This window comes from Lepeophtheirus salmonis, chromosome 5 (genome assembly GCF_016086655.4).
Source record: "Lepeophtheirus salmonis chromosome 5, UVic_Lsal_1.4, whole genome shotgun sequence".
Lineage (NCBI taxonomy): Eukaryota > Metazoa > Arthropoda > Copepoda > Siphonostomatoida > Caligidae > Lepeophtheirus > Lepeophtheirus salmonis.
This window is the reverse complement of record NC_052135.2, coordinates 10,115,116-10,133,622: the sequence shown is the minus strand read 5'-3', so window position 1 is coordinate 10,133,622 and position 18,507 is coordinate 10,115,116. Positions and strand designations below refer to the sequence as shown.

The following is an 18,507-nucleotide window of genomic DNA, read 5'->3' as shown; positions in this document are numbered from 1 at the left end:
CATAATCCGTTTTTGAAAAAAAAAAAAGCTGAATTCGCCTTGTGTAATAGAAGATGTCCTTGTCGTATTACCAGTATATCCTCATCAAAAACGAGTTATTTGACACAAATTGAAGAATCTCTATTCGTGTTAAGTCAACAACATGTAAGTATATTGTATAAGTATTCCAGCACGTCATTCCGGCCCCCCCTCCGCCGGAATACCCCGTGCTCATATGCAATCCGTTGACTGAGGGATGAGGCTGAAGAAGATCCACTGTTATTAAGTAAAGGAAATCCTACGTGGAAACATTTTCGAGCTATTATGATTCATCTCTTCCTACTTTAATAATATATTCTTGCAAAGATATTTCCTTAATATTTAAAGGTTGCCAAAATTAAATTTCTACTATATGTTGTTGCTGTCTTCGATTTTGAGATCGAAAAAGAAAATATGACGTGCAGCAAACTTAAAGAATGTACCCCACAGTAACAATTTTCATGATGTGGTGTTTGGATATTTTTATATCTTTCAGCTTTGATGATTGGGACCTGATAAGACGATATGAGGGTAGTTTTAAGATGTACTCTTTGGTATCATCATAGCTAACAATTCTACATTAAAACTTCCATATGTCGTGCCTCTTCATGTAGACTGATAAATTGACAAATAACGTATCTCTAGTCCCATTCAATTAAATTAATTATTAATAGCTTCCTAAAGTTCCGACTCTTTTTTATTAAAGGGTTTTATATTTAAACAATTGAAATATAAAAAATGTATCTCAATCAAATTTATTACACTTACCCTGCGGGTTACAATTTGTCCATCTTGGTAATTTTAATGAAACTTATTTTATATATTAATATAATATATATTTTATTATTATATGTATTAAAATGTCACATTCCATACCCATTAACTTTTTGTAGAAGTAAAACATCTTTCATTTTTGGACTGTCTGGTGGAAATGACTAGACAAGAGTATTTGTAACATTTTTTCTTTCTAATTATTATGACGCTTAAAAATTGTTCATAATATTTTTTCTAAAAGGAACAGAAGAAACATGAACACAACAATATTTTAATTTGGAAGTAAACAAAATACGAGTATACATAATATTGATAATTTTTTAATTAGCTTTGGAATGAACCATAAAACAGATACTGTAATATCTATGTATTATAATACCCTATAATTTTTATTACTGTACAATAATAATTAGAAGTTTGAAGTTATCAACAAATAATAATTTCAAATATTAAAATATTCAGTATCCAAGGATATAGGTACAGAAGGGATCTGTGTAAAGAAAAAACAAATTAAGTTTACCGATTAGAAAAGAAAAAACGGTTGACATGTGTCCTCTTTTTTTTCTTTTTTCTTCATTTAATAGGTTGTGGGGGTTAAGGTGTCCCATAAAATTAAAATAATTATTCAAAAATGCATACCCCCTTCCCCCCATTTTTCCCCTATTTGATCTCAGCTACTCAAATATGAAAAAAAATCTCTAAGACAACGATAACAGGTACCGGCGAGAGCTTAAATTCATTTGGATTACTTTATTGTATGGTAGACCAGAAAATTTGTATTCAAATAAAGATTACACAAAAAGAACTTATCATAATTCTATTTTAACTCGTTTTACTATTAGCAAATAGATGGATGTCTGTTGTGTAAAACTTTGGTCTGTCTAATTTGAATAATCTTCAAGTAATTCAGTAAAAAGTGTTTCAACTTTGCCCAGTCCACCCTACTCACTATAAAGTGATAATGTTGAGTTCATCTTTCAGAATTGATAAATAATAGGACTATATTTCATATATTAAGACTCTTTTTACTTAATGACACAATAAATTAATATTTTTTGGTATATTCCTTTAAAGTGTTTTATTGTACATCAGGATATATCGTATTGTGCTCATGAACGAAACGTACTAGAAATTGCTTTTGTTCCTCCTCCGCTGTAATTAAACCATGGAAGCCTTTCGTAAACTTTTGAAGTATATCTCAGCGGTAACATTAACTGCTCTATCCATTGACAATTTTTTTCGGGCTTCGATTCAAGTAGAATTACTATCCCATAAAGATAAAGCTTCACGTAGAAAGTAATCTTCAATTTTGAAACGGGAAAACAGTGTAATGTTTTTGACCGATATGAAATAACATATTTGTTTTATCTAAAATCTAATTTCACATAATAGTGGATGAGTTGTTAATGAAACAATAAATAAAGTTATCACTAGATTTAGAAACATTCACACACCAAACTAAGAACCATAAAAGGACCTTTGATGTAACATATATTTTACCATATTCAATGTATAGCCAAAATACATTGAAGGCTATGTTTGACGTATATTGTTACGATTAATAAACATATATCTAATAACACTATTTTATCGTCTTTATTTATTTTAAGCTTGTAACTTAATAAGGATATTTTTTGGGAGAGTATAATTGTTCTGGTCATCCAACGAGCTTGGTGTATGGCACAGGGATGTCTATATATTCTTTTTATCATTGTTTCCACCTAAAAATATAATACCTAGTTCTATGAGCTCTATCTAATCATCTCTTACAATTTCTTTTGATAGTTCACTGCGATAAAATTCTAATAAATCTTCAATTTCTGAAAGTGATTGGTTACTTTGTACTAATGATCATAAAGAGTATATTTTGAAGGAATCTATATATTTCCAATGATCTTTTAATTTTTGAAAGAAACGAATATTTAAACTTGTTGTTACATTTTTGATTTTCACTTCGAAAACACTTTTTAAAATCAATTCTTGAAGATGATGACAACAAGAAAATAAAAACATTTTTCATTCAAATTTTTGCTCCAGCAGCATAACGGTAACATTAAAAGGACCAGTATTTGAAGCCTTGGTATCACAGCAGAGAACATGCATATTTTCTTTGAGTTCCCAGTCTAGGATTACTTTCCATATCTAAAGACAATCGGCACACTTTCTTCCTTCATCTTCCAATTATTCAAAGCAGGCAGTAATTTTCTATCGCAAAGTAAAGCTACAACATCTGATACTTTGTCTTTAAAATCAATTATTACCGCATTCGCCGATCTTTTCTTCGATCACTCCGTCTCCTTTGGATAGAAGACTTACTGATAGGAAATTCATGAATATTCAACCCCAATGAATCAATAGTTGCTTCAAGAATAAAGACTACATCTCTTATACTTAATTGACACCTATCTAATACAGCTACTATTTTTGGAGTAATAAAATATTTCTTAATCATTTTTCGGGTTGTTATTCCATGTTAAATTAGTTTGAACTTGTTTAGATCAATGAATTCTTTGTTTTGATATAAATCAAAAAAAAAAATTCAAACAGATTGTATATTATCTTGGATCTCCTAGTCTGTAATTGTTTTTGAAGTTAAAATCAAACAAGGTCACAACATTTCTCTAATTTGAAATTTAAAACATAATATGTAAAACCTGACTGTCTCCGAAATATACAAAGAATTAATGGAATACTATGATGATGAATAAAAAAGTTATTATTTATCCATTCTGAAAGGTAAGCTCAACATCATAGAGTAGGGTGCAATGGAAAAAGTTGAATCACGTCTTACTGAATTACTTAGAGAGACTTTAAATTTGACAGACCAAAGTTTTACACAACAGACATACATCTATAGACTACTAGTCAAACGATTTAAAATACATTTATGAGAAGTACTTTTGGTGTATCTTCTTTTGAATGTAAATTTCCCAGTCCACCCTGCGATCAAGTCATCAAAGTGACTTTAAGCTGTCGTCCGCATCTGTTATTGTTATTTTTTTTTTATTTTTCATATTTGAGTAGCTTAGATTAAATAGAAAAAAATAGGGGGGTATGCATTTCAAATTTTTGATTAAAAAAAATTATGTTATATGTCTTGGCACACCCTTGAGGGGTGTTTACATCTCCTTCTAAAATAAGAATAATTCTAAACCGTCTTTGTTATATATTGATTTAAAAATCCATAATAAAATAAATATATATGAATTTAAATATAATCACAATATTTTCCTTGCACGACTAATGTAGATATGTTACAAAATGGCGATGCACAATGCGAAAAAAAAAGAAGTCTAAAAGGGTTTTAGGGATCCCATAGAAATGCTTGATTTTCATTACTTAAATAAGTGAAATCAATTTGACGTCATTAATATTTAATGTAGATAAATTCTTAATCTTTCCCCAGTCAATTTTTTTTTATTGTTCAACTTCAGGAGAAAAATGTTTTACTTATCGTAAGTTATTCAATAACCAGGAAGTTGTAAGTAGATTTTATGAAAACAAATGTGGACAATGCCCTTTTTGCTGTATAATGGAGACCACTAATCACTTTTTTTGCGAATGCCCTCTTTTAAATATAATATATTGACGTTCTTTTAGTTTTAGATAACTTTAGATACAAGCTACAAAGTTATGGCTTTTTGACTATTTTTAATGGGAAAGACAATCAAATAGTTAATGCCTTACTTACAAAGGCACAGCATATTTTATACGCCCTAAGTTCGAGGAAGGAGAAAGACACTGAATGAGTTTTAAACATTATATATCTGAACGTGACTTTTTTTAAATACTGATAATACCTAGAACTTTTTCATATGATTTTCATTATGACATATTAGATAATGTATTGTTAACTATTGTATTTCTTTATGTTTGTGTCTTAGTCTGTTTCTTGTTTTTTATTATTTGAAAATATATTAATGCCAAATAAAGGGAAAGAAAAAAAATATCATAGTATATCAATTAATCTCCCTATCATCTATTTTTACACTCAAGAATATATGAGTGATATTTTCATTTATCTTTAAAATATATTGCAACATCTTTTCAATTTTACTATGAAATATGATTTATTTGCTAGCCATTTGCTATTTTAGTTTTCTACAGATTGTCTGAAGTAATTTATCTTATTTTAATGGTATGCAAGTTTATTTTATTTTGAAAGCATTTGTACAAATTGCATACATAATATATTACAACTATGTATAATGCATTAGTCCGCTAAGAAAAAAATCATCTAAATGAAATTCATTGAATTTTTAACATCTTCAATGGGTGATTCTAAATATTTAATGCATGTAGATTGTACAAGGTGCACAAGCTATTTGTACGGCAAAAAGGATATTTTTATACGCAATTTTCTCTCCAACTAAATATCAAATCAAAAAATAAAATCTGATTCTGAAAGTTCGATGGACTCTGATTTATTTTATTCAATATGATCACCCCCACTCTCAATTACATCTTACATACGAAGCCAAAATAAGATAAGACGAACAAGACTTATCACCTAAATGTGAATGCCATGAAGGCCGTGATCGCGGACGAGTGGAACACTCAGAATTGGAGGGGGATATATAGAATCAAAAGTGTAGAAAATTGTTGAACTGCCAACTTTTGCTTCAAAAGTTTGCCATAAAAACGGCACAAAATATAATAAATGAAAACTGCTTTTAAAGTTTTCTAATTTTTGATTCCTCGCCCTCTATACTTATATATATGTTTATAGGGAGCTTAAAGTGTGAAACTAATAAACGTATATGTTTCAATAGTATAATTATATATAATCAGTATTTTGATTATTTAATTATAGAAAGCTTAAGTTATATTTTAATTATTATAACATCATATTTTATGTTTTCAGATTCATTCAATGGAAATCGTATCTCGTAAGAAGGCCCAAAAAATGGAGAGGGCTTCGTGATGACAAGGAACAGCGTGAGTTGGTTGATTTTCAATCAGGTAGTGTGTTTTCAAGATATTATTGCCAAGATGAATTTGATCCAGGAGTCATCATGGAGACAACAATTCCAACAAAAGATGTGAGTAGTGACTAAGGATACTTCTTTTAACTAAAAACTAAATGATTACTTTAAGCTTATTCTTAAAAGCAATCAATCGATTACAACACAATAAATATTTACTCAGGGCCATAAGAACCACAAATTTTTCATAGTGATTTTCAAAAAAAAAAAAAAAAAATTGGGGCATATAGGCTCACTCCATATCCTTCTTCTGGTTCTACGGCCCTGTTTCTTGCTTAACTTATTTTTTTAATATTTGTATAATATGATTTCTGTAATAAATATAAAATAATTTATATTAAATCCAATCTAATGTTTTTACTACAGATAAAAGAAGGATTAAGTGAATTTTTAGAAGATGAAAACACAATGCGTATCAGGATACAATGGGACTACAATTATCAACTATTTCAATCCACGTTCCATCAATATGATGATGTGTACAAATACCAAAATCAACAAATGAGGTTAATGCATGCAACACTCGTATAAAATATATGTATAAGTAAAAAAAAACATTAATAGATAAAGATTTGCACCTTCAAGCGAAGAATGGCAAAAAAAAAATATTTCATAGAAACTACCTTACTTGCAAAAAAAAAGTATAGGCAAGGTTAATAGAAATACAGGATTAGACCATCATGTAATTGGGCTTGCTGGAATTTTCAATTGAATGTATCATACCAACTTCTTGGCAAGACACACAGATTTTGACAGACATGCAACCCCTCATAGTCTATGACGTCACTATTTATAAAATTTTCAATTCAATGTATCTTACCGACTGCTCGGTAAGAAAAGCAGATTTTGACAACTCACACAACCACTGATACACTATGATGTCAATATTAAAAAGCGTGATGGAAGTCAACCCTCTGTCGTACAAGCGTTATGATATAACTTTGTATTTCTATTAACCTTGGGTATGGGTAAATTATTTCCCTAGACTACAAGCTAAGCATCTCTATTTATCTTGATTAGTGCTTCTAGTAACATCTACACAAACAGTTGCATTGCACACATCGTTATTTTTGTTGTATCACTCAAACTTTCCTCCAAAAAGAAACAGAAAGAAGGCCCAAAATCAGTTGGTAGTTAGGCAATTCTTGCCAACTAATGAATTATTATTCAATCGTTATTGAAAATTGTTAACAGCTTAAAAGGATCTAATTCTAATTCAACCAATCAACGTTCATAACATTAATTAGGAGAAAAGAAGTAGAAAGATTAACAAATGACTACACTGTATATTTCTGTGTTAGCGAGGTAATCCAGTGCCTGTAGTATTTCCACATGGTGTTACCTCGCAAACACAAAAGTTTACACAGTATTTGGCTCTCAGCTGTCGATGTTTCTTCCTGGTTGCTTCTTATCAGTGTTCCTAATATTGATTGGTCGGATTCGAATAAGTTTTTATAAAGCTGTGAACAATTATCTACAATTATTGAATAATAATTACATACTATATAGTTGGAATTGTAATCCAGATCCCATTTTATTAAGGCTTGAAATTTATGTTTAATATTCATAAAATTCGTCTAATTTTGGATCCAAAAGTTCGAGACCTCAATATTTACTCCAAAATTTACGTCTAAAGATCAGAATCGACACGATCCAAGAAAATATAGATCTGTCCTATCTTTAAATGGGACATGTGCATTAAAGTGGAGTATATTTTGAGGTCTTTAATGTCTCAAAATTTTCCTTTTAGTCTATAGATATCATTGGCTAATTTGAACTATTTTGAAAAAATATTTAGAGGTAGCTCAAAGGCCTTCACTTTGAAATTAAAACACTTTTTTCTTAGAAAAATATGTTTATGTTTGATAACATCCATAATCTATATATTACAGATTATAGGTATCTGTGTAAAATAAAAATAAATTGTTGCAAAAAATTTATATCGACAATATTTCATAAATATATATGAGATTTCCATATCTACGTATCCAAAAGAACGATGAGTATAGTTAAATAAATTGTGACTTTCTGCCTATCTGATTGTTCGTTACCGTATCAAGGCCCAACAATTCAACTGATACATACCAAAATTTGTAAGTACCCATATTGTTTCCTCAGATAAACAAAAAAGTGCAAATATGGCTGACTTTCACCTGGCTGAACTTTATTGGAGAAAAAATACCTATATTTATAACAAAAAAAAAGTTAGAAATTGATGTTCAATAAAGTTACAAGAAAAATTGAATAGGAGTCATTTTATATAAAATTTACATTTGATGCCGAAAGCAACGAGTTATGTTTATTTTTTAAATTAAGTTGCGAATCTTATTAGTTACTACTAGTAGCACTCGGCATTGCCAGAGTTATTAGGCGTCGACAAACCTAAAAATATTGCCTTAATAGTACAGAAGATAACTCCTCAACAATTTTTTAGTGTTACTCTCCGTTTTTTATGATGACACTCACTCGTAGCTACTCCCTCAATACTTAGACATTCTTTCCTCAAAAATAAAAAATAGTATTAACAAGTTGAGATTTTTTTATGTGATTTGATGAGCCAGGGAGTACTTTAGCTTGTTGCTAAACCTCATCCGAAGTCAAATCATTTTTTAAAGTTTTTATTTGCACAAAGTACTTTCCGCTTTTTTAATTTTTAATGTTGAACTAGATTTCATTAATTTTATACAGTGCTCCCTGTGCATTATCCTCACTTTTTTTCTTTATACTGTTTTGGTATATGAATCAAGGAACACTATATAAAGTCCACCCGGCAAGGTTAATAGAATTAAAAGGTCATGCCCTCATGTAATCGGGCTTTCTAGAATTTTCAATTTGATTGATCTAACCGACTGCTAGGTAAGACAGATTTTGACGTCATAGAGTATCACAACGATATATTAACATAATATAATACTAGAAATTATATGATTAATAGTAACAATAGTAATAGTACTCTTTGACATCAATATTAAAAAGCGTGGTGGAAGTCAAACATCAGTCGGAAAAGCGTTATGGTATAACCTTGTATTTCTACAAGCCTTGCACCAGGGAACTTTTTTGATACATACATAAATTATTTATAACTCTCTACATGGCTCTTAAGTTGAATAAATAATACTTTTAAAACCTTTTTCACGACCATTAGAAATATACTTTTGGATAAGAACCGATGTTTTTACTTAATTGACTAATATTGTATACTCTTAATTGCATCTTATGGTCACACAATGAAATGCCCTAATTTCCTTAATGTAACATTCTTATAGATTGAATGAAGCAAGTGTTGATGTTATTATTAATACCCAAGAGTGCAACTTTTGTTTTATTGTTAAACTTTCATATTGAAAAACAAGATACGAGATCATTTTAATGTGTTTTCAAGTTGTGTTAATTAATTAAATACTTCACTTTATAATAAACGATCTATCATTATTTATTATTTAATCAAGTAGCTTATTTTAAACAACACTTACTTGACAGTTGAAAAATGCATGTTAATGAGATAATACTTATAGATGGAATGTATTACATCTTTACTTATTTTAAACGTAATTTATTACTTTCTTATAAAAATACCTTTTAAACTTTCAAGAAATATTCAACTTCAACTTTTAAATAGTTTAGAACTCACATAATCATTGGAAGCACAAATTCATGCGTTCATGAAAATCATTTATTAGTAGTAATGTAAATCGTTAATACTTTTTAACTTCCCGTTTTCTTAGAATTGTCAATCTGAAGAATGAACTTTCTTTCATTCAGTTGTTATCATTATTATTAAACTCCTGAGTTGTTCACTTCCTTTTCTAATACATTATATTCAAAACCTGTTTAAACGTTCATGTGTGATCATAAAAGACGGGGTGTAACCCTGAGGATTTGTTGCGGAGTTATGATTGTAAGTCCTTGTTGGACACAGAGTAGACTTGGGGATCGACATTAGAATAATTCTTGCCAATGTCCTAGTTTATTTCCTTTTCCACCCTTCTCCCTTGTCACAGCTGATTGTAGCAGATCTTATCAAACCTCATGACAGCTAAACTGCTCTCCTCCAAAACATTATTCAGTCACTATTTTGACTTTTTTTTTTTTTTAATATGCCCAAAATACACAAAACTTTCATCACTATTTATAGCATTTAACTTTGAAAAAGTAAATTGGACAGTACATCGGCAACATAATGTATATGTGAAAGTAGAGTGGGGACTGGGAGGGAATTATACGTCATCGCGAGTATCCACTTTTTTGAAAATTTTGAGAGTTTTTCTAAAAGACCAATCCTAAAAAAATGAATAAATTTCCAAAATTTATGCATTAAAAATCATTTCGACATGACAAATTTATTTTCCTTGCCATTATTATAAAAATTCCTTAAAAGTGGGGTGGGACAATGGTCCTTAAGCCCCTATGTTTCTAGCGCCACTGGGATAGTGCATAAAAACAAGTAACACAAAATTAAATATTTATGATAGTATCTCAATCACCAGTCAGTAAATATTCTACCTCTTTTTTGCCCTTGGATTAAATTATTATGTTCCTGATTGATTTGACCTCAAGAAACACAAAAAAGACATTTGTAACCCAAAAGTTATGCTTATGCGGGCAACAATACTTATTTCAAAATATTATTTTTTGTACAACATCTACATGCTTTAGTGTTATTTATTGACTAATATGTTCAATACATACAATAATTTCTTCATATAATATTAAATAAATATTTATAGTCTCTGAAATCTTTTGTAGTAAATATAGAGTAACTTAATTATTGACATAAGGCATAAATAATTTACATATAAGCAATGTAAGAATTCAAATGTATTATTTAGAAGAATAAATATATTTAGCCTCTTCTAATACTATCAATCATATACCCAAAGTATTAGTACCGCTCAAGAAATCAAGGCCGCACTATTGCTTTTGCTCACTTGGGCGCTCATTTTATTCCCTAAAATCGAGAGTGCACTCCCGCTCATGAATCTTAAGCCCTGCTCGCTAATGCTTTGTGTATGCCTAGTGGGAAAATCGTTTGTATTTTGGACATGTTAAAAAAAAAAACGAAATCAAAAATCAACATGGTAACCCTGACAATTTTAAGAATGTTTTGGAGGAAAGCAGCTTAGTTCCCAGGACGCTTCATTAGATCTGAAGAATGAATTTTATTTTGCCTAGTAGTTATCATTATTATTTCCTTCCTCAGTAGTAAACTTCCTTTCCTACTAGATTCGATTATAATCAAAACCTGATTGAACATCTGTGAGCAAGGTTGTGCCCGGTTCAGGTTCAGCGGTTCTATCGTTACCGATCTCTGTTCTTTAATGTCAACGGATTAGGTCTCCGATCAGCTTTATCGGTCTCAGTTCTAGTCTTCGGTTTTGGTTCTTTTTTATACAGGCTCAGTTTGGTAACAGGCACATAAAACAAGAGGCGTCAATAGAAAATTCGGACCCAGGAAATGCTATTAGATACAAATAGGGCCACAGCTACCTTATACGCAGAGTACCCCAAGTTTCAGCAGTGGCCCGAAACTTAAGGTTGCTTAGCAAAATGGTTTTCAAAGTAGGGGCCATAGATAGGCTAGGGGGGCGAAGGAAGATGGAGAATCGAGGATTGCTTTCAGTCTACACATACATACATAGTACAAATGTTTTGTATGAAGGGGCCCTCAGTTAAATAATTATTACTGTTGGGGGGTCTTGACATAGTAAAGTTTGGAAAACCATGGCTTAAGATATATTATAGTTCGTATATTGTAGGGGCTCGTCAAGCTTAGCAGCGGACCTGGATCCATAATCTACCCCACCCCTTCCTTTTTTTATTTGCACCGTCTGGTGCCTAAAATTACTTTTCGGATTCATAAAAAGCACAAGCACCACAATATATTGCAGTCTCAGTTCGACTTTGTTGGTTCTAGTTCTAGCAGTTCAAGAACTGGAACCGCTACACCGATAAAGGCACAACCTTGTTCGTGTCTGCTCAAAAAGACAAAGAGGATTTGTTGCAGAGTTATAATTATAAGTCCTTGTTGGACTATGAGTAGAATAGAGGATTGACATGGAAGTAATTATTGCCGATGCACTTGTTTATTTCCTTCTCCCCTTCCTCCACTTCCCAGCTGATGGTAGCTACTCTCATACAAAACATTCTTCAAATTGTCGGGGTTACAATGTTGATTTTCAGTTTGTTTTTTTAAACAAGCCCAAAATACACATAATTTTTATCACTATGTATATACTTAAGCTGAGCAAAAAGTATGGATAAATAACTGTTTTGAGATTAAAAAAGAAACAATTGTTGATTGAACTCTTTTTTGTTCAATATCTACAAATCATTGTTCTGATAACATATTCCTCTAATAAATAATTTATAGATTGCCGCCTACCTTTATAGAATAAAATTAATAATATTTGTGAAATGCTTACACTCCTCTAGTGTTATTTTAAATGTAGAAGATTCTCCTGTCTAGTGTAGAAACACGTCACATTATATCTTCCACAATCCTAACATAATAAACAGTTGCTTTTTAGAAATACACTTTAATTAATAGTACCAAATGGTTCGCTCCCGCCCTCTCATAGCACTCACACTTATCCCCAGTCTTAGGGACGTTTCTCACTTTCGTGATTAGGGGGTAGTCCCAAAAATTATCATTAACGTAATATAATTACTTAAAAAAGTTATTGGAATGAGCTCAAACGAGATGATTGGAAACTAAATAGTATAGAGCCGGACTAATGAGTATAATTTGATGATCGAAGTTTCAAATTGCAAAAATGTTGAACAACTTAGACTTTGAAAGACATGCAAGAAAAGTGCTAATTCAAGTAACGAAATATCTGTATCCAATACATTAGTGATTATTTTTTGACATCCAAATTTTTGAGAAGTTGGAAGTGTATCAACTACTTCAGACAATGTTTTTAAACTACCTTTCTATCTAAGACATACTTGACCGTTTCTACGACTTATCAAGTATAATTTCCTTAAAACAATGTAAATAAGTATTTTTACAGCACGAGAGTTGACCCACTTTTTCAGAATAAGAATCCATGCTAAAAGTAATGTCTGGAATCGAAAATATTTTTCATATTAATTAATATTATGACTTAATTGTTTTTATTGAGTAATAAATAAAGAGATGCCTATAAAACTGGGACCTTTCTGATTTGGAAGGAAGACTATATTTACTTGGACGTTAGCTGTTAAGACTTGACTCTGACTTTGTGTTTTCAGTACTTATTAGATACCTTCAAATTCCAAATTCTTAACTTTGTACCATCTCTGCTAAATATCCCATTATATGTTAGATAAAGGATCCCCCCTTTGCATTGACTTGCTTTGGTTATGTTTGGTTTTTTTTCAATTCACTTTAAAAGAAAATATTATTTTTTTGTTTGCAGTTAATAATATTTATATATGTATGATAATTAATCAAATGACCGTCTTTGAATATCCATATTATTATATTTCCAGACTTGAAATAGATACGCTGAATGAAAAATTACGTTCTCTAGAACTATTGCTTGAAGGTGAACGCGGACAAAATAATGAAGATGCAATGAAGTTACGAACATTAACCGTTAATGATCCTAACTCAATTGACTTCCTGCCAATAACACGATCTCCATCTCCTGTCCCTCTTCATCTTCGTCGTATTCCAGGGAATCCATCTCGTTCTCCTAGTCCCCGACGAAATACAGGAAGAAAGCTATCTGTTTCCCAATTTTCCCTCGATGGAACATTACTCTCGAAAAATAGTAGTCCCCATACAAACAAAGCAGTTTTTAGAAGAGGAAATTCAACTTATGCCGAGTCAACTGAACCTAGTCCAGTTATAATTACGAATAATGGTTCCAACTATTACAATAATAACAACAATAACGACTCTTCTTCACCATGTGCTTCACAAGGCTCACCTTCCCCATCTACACCACCACCACTAATAGTTGGTCCTCAAAGATTCGGAATATCTCCTCCACTAAAAAGGTTTTTGAATCCTTTAAAGCATTCTCTATCGTTGTCTGCAGAAAGTATTTCGAGCTTCAAGAAAACATACCCACGATCCCAACAGCCCATCTACACAAGCAACGGCGATCATCCTAAAGATCGTCAAGCAGCACCTATCATCTCCAAGTGCCAAAGCATAGATTAAAGTCTTCTACTCTAAACAGTATGCCCCCAATTAATCAAATTAATTTTTACTTTACAAATGTCCTTTGAATGATTTACAAATTCCTTTCTTCTTTCATACTTTTACAATTTATAGAAATGATCAACATGTTCTAATTTCTAAGTTTTACTGAAAATATATGGATGAGGCTTTATTTTCAATTAAATATTCCAAGCCCGTGATCAAACTCTTATTAAGATTAAAAATATATTACACACAACCTTACTAAATAAAGCATGTCCAACGCACAATCCCGCATAAAATATATCTTAAAAATACTAAGTCTTCTAACCCCTAATTTATAGGAGAACCCTTAACCCCACATATATTGTCATTCCAAGATATATTATTGACATAATTAAAAAATTATTTTTAGTTGATATTTTTTATTATTATATTCCTCAAGCATGAAATAAAAAAACTCTCAAAAAGCTATGATTGGAAGGACTCCCACTCATTAAGCTAAGAAATATGAAAACGATCAAGGTATACGTACAAAGTTGGAAAATAGGGTTTCATAGATTAGACAATTGAATATCCTTTGTATAATGTATTTTTTTTTTTAAATCATGTCTCCATCCATTATTTTAACATAGTTTTTTTGACATATATGGGCCGTCAAGCTCATAACCCAATTTTCGATAATAATTTCTTGTGCCGACACCTAAATTTGAAAAGTTTATATTGATATTTAATAATAAATGAAATACATGAATAATACCAGAAATAACAGATATTTTTTTAGCGAAGTGCTCTTCCTTAGCTATTCTTTCAGCTTCTTCCATGAGAAGCGTTCCGTAGCCTTGATGTTGAAACTTTCTAGGGTCACGTGAACTAATTGGTACTACGCTTCCATAGACATGTAATTCTCTAATGATAGAACATCTTTCCTTTAACTCTGGCCTGCAAAATATAAGAAACATGGTGCAGTAGGTCCGGAAATTGAAGGTCGTGTTCACTATTTCAAAACCCCTACACTACCTACTTATATAATTCTTCCATAAAACAATTGTTAAGATTAAAATGATTAACTTTAATTCAAATTTTTGAAAACATCCTTTGAATAGAAATTAAATTTTAACAATACTGCTATAAATGTAGTTATAGTTGTTTTAAGCTAATTGATTTTATAGCCTCACATTAATAAAAATACAACTTTTGTAAATGGAAGTTATTTATATAACTAGAATACTTAAAAATGAAGTCAAAATAATTTACCTGAACACTTCATCAGAAGGTTTTCTTAGTCTTAGTAAACCAATAAGGATATCTTGTTCAGGATCTTCATAAGACAAAAATGTTTCCCAACCCCCGTTGGCCGCATAATCTCGTCTAATAAGTTCAATTTCTTCTGGACGGACTTTATTATGTATTTCCTTTATTCCAACTTCTCTGGTCCTAACATCTCGACAAGTTGTACCAAAATCTTTCATTCGTGCCAGAGCTAATTCGCGGAGATTTCCATGTTCAACACCTGAACTTACAAGAGGCATTGGTATATCACGTTGTACACGATATACACGCGTCCATGGAGGAACAAGAGCAAGAATACGAGCCACTAGATCGATGAGTACGTCGGGAGGATATGATTTGTACTTTCCCGTTTTCCATAATTCATATAGGCCGGTACCTCTAATTACCAGAGTTGGGTAAATTTTTAAACCGTCGGGTCTGAATGCAGGGTTTTCAAAAAATTCCTATGAAAATAATACTAGATTGATGTAAAATAAATAAAAGAAAACACTTATCACACCACAAATTGATCAATATCTCTATCCAAATCCACGTTTGGTAAATTAGGCATCATATGAGACACTACTTTAAACCCAGCATCTTTAGCTTGTTGGAAACTTTCACATACGGCACGTACCGTATGCCCTCTATTAGTATCACGTGCCACATCTTCATATACTGATTGGACCCCAATTTCAAGACGAGTACATCCATAATTTAACATATCACTCAAATGACGTTTTAAACAATAATCGGGACGTGTTTCAATCGTAATACCAATACATTTGTTATTACTTTTCTCCGAATATCTGTTAGAAATCAATATCAATGCATTAAAATTATATTATGGATGTTTTAAAACTACCTCACAGCCTCTTCGACACTATTGGAAATATGACCAGAGAGAACATCGTGCAAATTACGAATAAAATAGTCTCTATAATCTTCCGGAAGAGACATAAACGTACCACCCATGATTATATACTCGATTTTATCAACACTATGTCCTAGTTGCTTCAACTGTAAAAAATTACCATGGTAATTATATTTAAGAGCAATATTATAAATTATTGACCTGGTCTATACGGTGCTTTGCTTGTAGAAATGGATCATATCTTGCTCGAATAGCCCTCATTGAAGTAGGTTCATAGCCAGTATAGGACTGAGTAGAATATTCGAAATCTGAATCAGGTCCTCCAGGACAATAAACACATATATTCCCAGTCATACTGATATGAGGACATCGATGAGGTTTGCACATAAGAGCGACGACAGCGATCTTAGAGTAACATTGCATTATTAATTCGTAAAATAATTATTAAATATTATAGTATAGATATGTGTGATAGCTTACTCCAGATGCAGTTCTAACAGGCTTCGCCTTTAGTTTTGGAAGTAAAGTTTTTTTATACTCAAGGGGAACGGCGGATATGATATCAACAAGTCGAGGGGTTGTAGACAATTGATACTTGGAGGAAATTTGATTCTTCATGCGATTCAAATTCACATCTTTTCCTTCATCATTCGCTTTAATAAGTTCCTGAATTATATCTGAAACACACAGAACCATTCGCTCCTCTCGACTTAGCGTAGACTTTGCTGCAAAATTAATATTATTAACGATTTAAATTATTTTCAAAAAATATCATATATTTAATATTTCCAAACTTAAGTCATTTCTGACCGTCATTATAATTTGAATTGTCAATTGCATTCTTTTACGATGGGATCTCTCGTAAGTCAAACATTCGATTACCTTTTTTCTTTCCCATTGTGTGCAATTAATTGAGTTCACTGAAATCCAGGATTAGATATGGAGAGTCTCAGTAAAATAAATTGACAATTGGTAGAAATAAGAACAAAAATTAAATGATAAATTAAAATATAAAATATCACGTTGTGTACAAAATAGTCGCGTAGTGACGTCATCGGTAACAACGTATAGATTTTATTTATGCTAATTCATGACGTAGTTAGTACCAAAGAAACAAATTGAAAGGTTGCGTTGTTAGTTTTTCTTAAAGACTTAATGAATTTAAAATATTACTAGTCCTTGGTTGGATATCCCAGTCACAGGTTATTTCAATGAACTCTTAGATTTGGTTATTTAAAAAAATTAATAGTGTTTTCACGTGGCGTCAGGATTGTTGAGATCGGACATTTTGGGGCCTAAAAACCAAGTTTAATATCAATCAAAACCTTTTTTCATTAATATTATTGAAATAATCTAACTATTATCAAATGGGACCAACAAATATAAGGACTCATTGTCGATCAAAATTTGATCTCTCTATTGCCTATTTTGATTATATGTTAATATTTTTGACCCTAATATCTTACTAAAAATATCAAATATGTAATTACATTGTTATAAAATTTTATTTTCTATATTGTTGATAAAAATTATCTATTACAATATAAAAAAACAAGATATTTTTATTATCTTAGTTTTTTCGTTCCTGATGTAAAAAAAATATACAAATCTAGCCATTTAGTACATATTACTTTTATTATATTCAAATATGAGTGCTTGTAATTTGCGGAACGTAGTATTTAATACAGATTTTATTTATTTATTTATTTTTAAAACCATTCCATAAAGTTCCGTCCAGATTGATTGGAAATTTATGGATTTTATGTAATAAAAATATCAACTTCTAGCCGCCAAGATGTCAAATACTTCACTTATGATATATTTTATGACTTCAATGAAAATGCTCTATTAAGTATCCTTAAGCTTAAATTAAAAGTTACTTTTACTAACTTCTGACGAAGACAATAATTAATTGTATACAGTTTATTCTCGTTGTTATTGCTTTAGCTTTCTCAAGCAATAGATTTAATACTTTTTCATTGATGTTAAACTTCATTGGAATTCTCCGAACTGATACCTTGAGGTATTCCACACTCAGCAATTTTTTTTTTTTTTTTTTTTGATTGAGTGTTTTGTTGCTTAAAGTAACATTTAATAGAATGAGTAATAGTCGGCGGGATTTGGAACATTTTTGAATTAACACTAATATAAATCAAATTGTTTTATCAAGTAGGGAAGACCACGAGAGAATGTCACACGACTTGGTTGTTATCTATGGTTGTTACTAACGTTTTATTGAGGAAGTCTTATTCTGTTTATAATATATCATAAAAAGAAAAGTGATTTTTCACTTCTAAGTACCCAGATAAATAATGAAATATTTTGTGTTTCAGGTCTGCTTATGTTGTCTGCAATCAAGGAAAAATCATTACTTTTTAAATCTCAAATCAAGTTTCTGTCCTTCAACTAACCTTCTAATTTACAGATTTATAATGAAATTAATAAGTTCATAC

At 30.8% G+C, this 18,507-nt stretch overlaps 2 protein-coding genes across 2 annotated transcripts in view; one reads left to right on the top strand and one right to left on the bottom strand.

Annotated features, from left to right (window-relative positions):
* LOC121117718 (uncharacterized) overlaps positions 1-14,674 on the top strand; it is a 151,455-nt gene extending 136,781 nt beyond the window's left edge. Inside the window, exons 5-7 of the mRNA XM_040712199.2 lie at positions 5,657-5,834; positions 6,144-6,283; positions 13,251-14,674. Coding sequence (XP_040568133.1) covers positions 5,657-5,834; positions 6,144-6,283; positions 13,251-13,929 — 997 coding nt within the window. The 3' untranslated portion in view covers positions 13,930-14,674. The remainder of the gene's footprint in view (positions 1-5,656; positions 5,835-6,143; positions 6,284-13,250) is intronic.
* Elp3 (elongator complex protein 3) lies at positions 14,317-17,129 on the bottom strand. The gene is made up of 8 exons (XM_040712200.2): positions 16,937-17,129; positions 16,535-16,779; positions 16,256-16,459; positions 16,046-16,200; positions 15,701-15,989; positions 15,166-15,644; positions 14,669-14,850; positions 14,317-14,611 (listed from the first exon to the last, which is right to left on the bottom strand). The coding sequence occupies exons 1-8, from the start codon at positions 16,950-16,952 to the stop codon at positions 14,535-14,537; spliced, it is 1,647 nt and encodes a 548-aa protein (XP_040568134.1). The 5' UTR covers positions 16,953-17,129; the 3' UTR covers positions 14,317-14,534.
* Positions 17,130-18,507: the final 1,378 nt, after the last annotated feature.